The following is a 7814-nucleotide window of genomic DNA, read 5'->3' as shown; positions in this document are numbered from 1 at the left end:
TGGTAGTCAAGGACATCTAGATCTTAACCATAAGCAGAGAACTACATATGAATAACCTTAGCACTCAAATTAATAAATTAAAGTTACAGAATATTGTTATATTGTCATTAGAAAAATCAAACGCACACACCTTGTACACAGAGAGATCACACCAAATCATTGTTAAAGCAAGATACAAATGTTTTGAGTAGCATCATATAAGAATTCAAACTTGACATCAGAAAGATAAAATGCTTTTGATATCAGTGACACTGAATGACGCCTTTAAAAATAATTTTATGCTAAATTTCCGAGTTGGAATACTAGTTGCTGAATTCAGACTCCTTCCATGGTTAACCAGCATAATCCACCTGTTATCCCCATAGTTGTGCTTCTTAGGTAAAATCAGAAATAATATTCCTAATATTCATTTTCTCAAGAAATTGAGACTGCTGAATTCTATTTTTATCTGAACAATCACAATTGGCATTTTTCTTCTGGTAAAAACACATGGCACAGAAGATAGTTCTATACCATTAACAGACTGACTTGAAAAATATAAATATAGACTGTATTTATATATATAATGTGTATATATACACTATCAATATTCACATTAGAGAATCTGAACAATTTTATTGAAATTACTTTTTAAGAAAGCCTTTTTCTGTGACTTCATGTCTAAATAAAGCATTGAGAATTTCCAAGTGTACCATGGGAAATGGGGCTTCTTAAACCTAAAGAAAACATACTGGTGACTGTGTGAGTATGCTATATTTTTTTAATGCACATGTTTTTTCAGGTCTGCGATTTCCATCAGTTGTAGCTTGCAAATTACAAAAACTAAAATAATTATCTGGAGTCAGTGTTTCCTCTCAGCAGGCTGCTGCAGGCAGAGTTCACTCCCAGAAGAAACTATTGGCAAATTATTCTCGAGATGATGATTGATGAGATGACTTATGCTGTCAAAGACACGATCTTTTGTACGAACCTTCAAAAAAAAGGATACAAGAAGATAGATTAAAGAGCAAAATACTTTTCCCCTTAACTTCGCACTAAAATTCTCTAAGAATAAAATGGCACAATTAATCATGTTTTAGAGACTGATCCCTCTTTCATCAAAATCAGTGGAAAAGTGGCATTTCTGGAGTTTTGTTTCTGTTTTGTCTCTTATCCCCTCTATTCTCTTCAAACAGATATTATGCATGCTACCTCTGGGCCAGTCTACTACTATTACACTTTTTGAATTGGTCTTCTTGAAAACTTTCTGTACAACATTTTGTTTCATTGTATGTCAGATTTTTAGATCAAATTTTCTTTTTCAAGAGACCACCTGCTTCTTGTAAGTGTTTTCACCTTTCTCATTAGAAAGAGCTGTCCCTCCAGAGATGCCGGAACCCAACTCTTCTCCATGCGCCTCAGCATCTTTGTGCTTTCCTTAACAAAGACCTTCTTCTTCAGGTGCTGGAAAATTCCCTTACCCAAAAGCGATCCAGCCACCACGTGTACTTGGCTTGGGTTTGCCCTGTGCCTTTGGAACTGAAACACCTCAGGGCAGGGGATGTAATTTCTCCAGCCCATTTACCAGCCCTCTGCACAAGCATCCTGCTAAGTAAATTATTACACCCATGATAAGAGGAAACGGATATTGCAAGGTAAAATGGTCAAAAAATAGGACAGCCCCAAAACTAATCTATATTTGAAAAAAATATTTAATTATTCAAGCACATCTTCACAGAACATTTCCTTCCTATGTTTGAAACACATTAGGCATACAGCTTCCATAGGCAGAGGAGAGGTCCTCTCAAGTGAATATCATGCTGCAGTAAAGCTTTGTATTGGGATGTCTCTACAATGGCTCAAGCAAAAGCCCACAAACACCCCTCTGAAGTGAGGCATATCATCTGTTTTCCCTGAACTTTTCTCAGAAAGAGAGAACAACTTTTGTTAAAACATTCCAGAGCCAGCCTATGCTGTGGTGGGCACCTCACTTGAAATATTTCAGTCTTCACCACTAAGTTCTGGCAAAACTGCTAGAAACTTAGCTCAGGATGTCACGGAGTCACGGAATCACGGAGTTTTCAGAGTTGGAAGGGACCTCTAGAGATCACCTAGTCCAACTCCCCTGCCAAAGCAGCATTGCCCAGAGCACATTACTCAGGACTGCATCCAGGCGGGTCTTGAAAATCTCCAGAGAAGGGGACTCCACAACCTCCCTGGGCAGCCTGTGCCAGTGCTCTGTCACCCTCACCGTAAAGAAGTGTTTCCGTGTATTTGAACAGAACTTCCTATGTTCTAACTTGTGCCCATTGCCCCTCGTCCTGTCACTGGACTGGGTCAAAAAAGAAACAAACAACTTTGTGGCAAATGATGCTCTCTGCTCAGTCTGCGTGTAGCTGCGTCACTGAAGAAAATGAAGAGGCTCTCCCCATTTCTGAAACATACTGCTTTGAAACATCACTTTCTGTAATTATTCAAAGCTATATTTTCAAAAAGGAAAGCTATTTTTAAAACAGGAGTAACTTTCTTTATCTATATTCAGACTAACACATTTTCAGTCTATTCAACTCAGCCAAGAGTTTTCTCACCATAAGCAATATGGTCTGCCATCACCAGAGTTCAAGCCCTAATTCTAAACCCAGCAGAAGTCCTGCAGTCCTCCATTTTAAGCATCCCTTGCCTGAAACAGAGATCTTTTTATTTTTGTCAGCGGGATGAGAGCAGAAGCAAATGACCAGTTAACTCCTCTCTGAAAACACACCCTTAAAAGCTGTAAAGTGTCACTGGGTAATTTGTAAGTGAAATGAATTTTCAGGCAGCCTTTGTGTGAATCGTTTTTTTATGAAAAATCACACTGAGCCCATGCAGAAGAAATGCAAGCTGCTGGCACACTGCTGCGGCCAGCCACACACTGGCATTTTATTGACAGTTCTCCTCTCTGAGAAGTTGCAAATAGGGCTGCTCAGGAGCTGTGTCAGGATCCCACAGATCATACAGACAAGCAGAGCTAACCTGAATACAGCCACAGAAAAGCTGTGGTTCTCAAGCAGTGCCTCCTGACCAAGGAACTTCAGAGCCATTTGGGCTACAATGGCGCATCACAAGTAGGCTGAGGGAGGGGAGAGGTGCAGAGAACAATCAGGTCCCTACACAAGGAGGTCAGCAAATTAGTGCTGCTGGTAGAGGCAGTGCAGAAAAGATGGGGTGCATCTGTCCTTTGCCTACAGGAGGAAAATGTCCTGGGAGTCATCCCAGGGCCTGAGGACTCCATGCCAGCAGGCAGAGCAGCGGCGATGCCAGCGGGACTGAGCATCCCTGTGCTCACTGCGTTGCACAGCAGCGTTTTCCCTGCAGTAGGGAAAACAGCTGTTTGAGGGTTAGGGGGCCCTGTTGCAGGAGTCCCAAAACTGCTGGCAGAAGTTTAGCGAAGGAAGCCGCCCGCCAGGAGGCGTAGGGCCAGTGCCCCAGGCGGGTGTCCCAGTCCAGCCCAAGACTGGGCAGTTGGCACCTCAAAACTGCAAAACCATTCTTTGACTGCCCTCAAGTGGCAAATGTAATTATAACAGGTACCGCAGCGCGACAGACCGCAGGACTGGCGCAGTTCGTCTGACCGCTGCGGGCTCCGCAGCACAGACGGATGCCAGCAGGCCAACTCCTTTACAGGAGGTCCTCATTTACTTCGGGGCTCGTCATCTAAAGCTGCCCTTGGCAGAGGAAGCGGAGTTGCCCACTCTCAGCTACCGGGAGCCAAGAATAAAACACGTGGCCACGCTTTCATTCCCTCAGAGGAGACTAAGCCTCCCCAGAAGCAGAACAGGACAGCTGCCAAAAACTGGAGCTCCCTTGCCTTCTCCACCCTGCTGCTGGGAGGGTCCCTTTGTCGGCTAATCCTTGTGCAGGAAAGAGATGGGGCAGGTTTACCCCAGTTGTCTCCTGGGTTTAGGTGCAGGAAAACACAGAGGTCCTGGTCCGTATCGTGGCTGACAGAGATGTCATGGAAATTGCTGGCACACAATGGCTGGCCAAACTTGCACAGCCACCAGCAGCATCTCAGCAGGAAGGCTAAAGAAGTGGCTTAGCTGCACTTTTGACTAATACTGTACAGCAGCGGCCAAAGCTTGACCTTGCTGGGAATCAGGTCCCTAAGGCACCCTGCAACATGCAGAAATCGTGCAGTTGGTCTTCTGCTACGCATCAGAGAAAGAATTAAAGATGTGATGGCATACCAGAGATATGAGGCTGCACTTATAATCAGTTGTGAATAAGCTGTAAACAAGATTAAACACATTTAGAGAAAATGTGTAGTGTCAGAAACCTCCTGTATTACTGAGGAGTCAGCACTTACAGTTCCTTCTGGGTCCACCAAAAGCAGATGCTTGGCTTGTCCATTGTGCATGCCTGTCAGCACATAGGAGCCGGGATTCGTGGTGCTCTTCCTCACAAGGAAGTCTCCACATTTCTTTAACAGCTGTTCTGCTTCTTTCCTGCTCATCTCTCCTTGATACCACGGCTCTGCACTCAGCTCTTCAGCTACAGTCCAATCAGATGCTCGGGATGAAAGAGGACTGGTGCATCCAGCGGAGGTGGATTTACTCAACACAGCCTCAGACGTTTGGTTCTTGAGGGCATCTTCAAATGGTTCTGGTTGTGGAAATAGAAACAAGGGCACGATCATTGAGAGGTAAATCATGTTACAAAATGGTGATATTCCAGTCATTTTTAAGAAGATATACTTTGTGTTATAGCCACTTCCCTTTGTCTTTACGAAAAAAATGAGGGAAGACATACTGCTAGGCCTACTGATTTATGGATTGTATTAAGACTGAGGAGTGTAATATGTTAAAAATGTATGTTATGCACAGAAAGATGCTGATAAAAATCAGAGGAAACCTTGGCAGGAGCTTTTGGAAGGTAGTGATTTTATTTCAGTAATGATTATTGTCAATGGTTGCATTTATATGCCCTGGTACCCGGAAGAGCTCTCTTTTTGTCTTGCCAGGTATGTCAGACAGTTTCATCCCAAATAAATTGCATAATATGGGTACCCAATGTGATTATACTCATATCTGCTCTCTCTTCAAGCAACATATTCATTTAAAAATTATCCATTACTGAGTCTCCAGCCCAGTGTGTCTGGAAGGGATCAGTTGCCCTTATCACTCAGCCTATCCCTAGCCTCCACTTAGGAAGGGGACTTTGCAACATAGACACAGTCTAACAACTTTACCGAGATTTACCTAGCTGAAATCAGCCTCAGGAAAGCATCTTTTAAACCTCAGCTAAGTCCTGAACTCAGTCTTACTTTCAGTAGAGTGGAATGAAAAGATGTGTCATTACAGGTCTCAGCAGTGTTACAGAAATAGTAAATGGGTCGGTGTGTGCTTTATTATATGCTGTACTGACCTATCGGAAGCTATTTTCCCTGCAAGACCTTCATCTGGCCAACCAGTGCATATTAAAAAGAGATACTGTTCTGCGCCCACTAGACTTACTAAAGGATATTTGCTGAGCAGTACCATGAAGCAATACACCAGCTCTAAGCAGACTGCTGAGATGTGAGGAGTACATAGCCATGTTTGCATGGGGCCACAGGGAGGTTAATTTAGCTCAGAGAAACAGGGCAAATACTGTGCTGTCACAGCTTGTTGATATCTCAGATAATTCTTAAAAACAGCTTATGTATGTCTTCACCGCATTGCAGCCTGCACAAAGCCCAACATATGTTTAGCTTGACAAACCACTAACTTGGGTCTAGTTGACACGTTTTCCGATACTACTTTTCCCTGATGATCCAATAGTTAATAAAGATTAATAATTTCCTGATTTTTAGGAAAACAGTGTGTATAAAATACAGGTAAGCACGTGCATGTTTTAAGAGCACAGCATGCTAGAAATCAAGGTTAACAACCCTGATTTCAGACAGCAGAATTTTCTCATTTTGGATCTATATTCACAGATAGACACTCCCTCAATTTTGTTCCCTCACCCTTTCTTTCAATCCGAAATCTCCCGAAGTGGTGGAAATAAAGCCATATCTGAGCAAAATCATACCATCAAGACAGTTTTATGTACACTGAGATAACAGAAATGTAGACATGTTATTTTACAAGTAACATATAGGCACCAACTTCTTTGTCTCACTGCCTTTTAATTATGTGAACTGAATTAAATAAATCATGTGTCAGCAATTGATTGGAGGTAGGAAGAGCAGAAAAACAAAGAATTTTTTTTGTGCATCAAACTGCTTTCCCCAATTTCCTGTTAAGTATCTTCAAGGCTGAGAACAATGTGTGTCGGTAGCACCAGCATCAAATTATGACTGATGCTTAAACCATTGTTCTACAGCTATGGCTACGATTCTGATTTTGGAAAAGCTGACTTCAAAGTTGGAACAGATAGCTAGATAGGATAGTAGTCCTATCCAGGGCAAGGGATAACACAGCCTTTTAATTTCCCTCCCAGCTTCCTTGTTGCAAAAATTTTTTGCAGTATGCATTGACTTCCTAGTAACATATTCACAGGCCAGGCTGGAGCTAATTCTCCAGCCATTCACTCCTTTGCTTTCCTGCATGACAAGCCTCCTGATTTATTTTCCTGCTGATGTGGTTGCCTGTGATGCTAAGGACAACAGACTGCAACTCAGCTTATCTCAGAGATAACACAAACTGCTTCAAAACTTCGGCCACTCTTATTTTAACTTGGTCAGATATGAAACCGCCATATGAAACCACTAAAATTCACCATAACTCCACCAGGAATACTAAAATTTGGAGAAATTTAAAATTCTTTTTATACAGAACCAATGCATAAACGTATTGGGTTGCTTGTTAGAAAGGGAGTGAACAGGAAGGGAACTCACTCATGTCAAACAGATCTTTTCCTGGGCTGCTCTCTTTGGTATCATCTGCTGTTCCACTGATGGTACTTTCGGCATCTGCCTGAAGTTCCAATAGAGCTTCTATATTTATGTGCTGGGTGTTCACGTATGTTGGCATCTCTGCTGTTGCAGTTACTTGTGATTTCCCTTCCGGCATACTACAAATATCCAGAGATCCTAGAAAATTCAAGATTTTTTTCTTCTTTTTTCTATTTTACGAAACAGGGTTGTTATAATGACCAAATAACACCACACCCCATCACCACAGGTTTAAAACTCCCTGGAATGGGAGATGTAAAGTCAATAACTGCAGGACGTAGTAGAAAGAAATGTTGATGAATGGATACAGAACTGTGTTTCAATGAGGGTTGGGGGCGTATTATTCAGGAGGAAAGGAAAATTTTGTAAGCAAACACTGTCAGCTTCAAAACTGATATTCAGTTGGGAAGTCATGAGAGGAGAAAATGGAATAAAATCCTCAAATCTGTGAAGATTAACAACAGAAAACATATTCTGGCATTTGAAAACAAAGTGTCCCCAGAAACACAGTAAAGCTGTCACATAAAGGTGGAAGAGGTGAAATTTCACATATATGTTTTGATGTGATTTGCTTAAAATTCATGGACAACAACAAAAAGAACATGATGCATTATTTGTTATTCATGGAGCAGAGATCATGTGCAAACTCATGCATTGTTCCACATTTTAAAAAAGCTTCTGCCTTTAGGCTCTTCCATCTTGCCTACCCTAGTGAGTCAGATTATCAGAACAGACCATGCAGCCTGCCTTTAAATACCAGGGGGTTTTAGGACATGGCAAGCTAGATAGCTGAAATTTTGGGGCAACTCTGTTTATGAGCTGCTCTGCAAAAGATAAGATTTTATGAAGGTGTGCATTTAATAATTTATCCAGTGGTAGTTACCAAATGCTTTTCATTGATATCAATGCTAACATTCAG

General features: G+C 41.8%; 1 protein-coding gene across 1 annotated transcript in view; it reads right to left on the bottom strand.

Moving 5' to 3' along the window:
- Window positions 1-841: 841 nt before the first annotated feature.
- SHC3 (SHC adaptor protein 3) overlaps window positions 842-7814 on the bottom strand; it is a gene marked incomplete at both ends in the record, with an annotated part of 58132 nt that continues 51159 nt past the window's right edge. The window contains 3 exons of the mRNA XM_082497791.1: window positions 842-970; window positions 4325-4620; window positions 6839-7033. Of these exons, the coding sequence (XP_082353917.1) occupies window positions 842-970; window positions 4325-4620; window positions 6839-7033 (620 nt within the window). The remainder of the gene's footprint in view (window positions 971-4324; window positions 4621-6838; window positions 7034-7814) is intronic.

The sequence above is a fragment of the Vanellus vanellus genome, assembly GCF_965231255.1.
Source record: "Vanellus vanellus genome assembly, chromosome: Z".
NCBI lineage: Eukaryota > Metazoa > Chordata > Aves > Charadriiformes > Charadriidae > Vanellus > Vanellus vanellus.
Note: the sequence above shows the minus strand (reverse complement) of the source record. Positions and strands in the feature narration are given on the sequence as shown.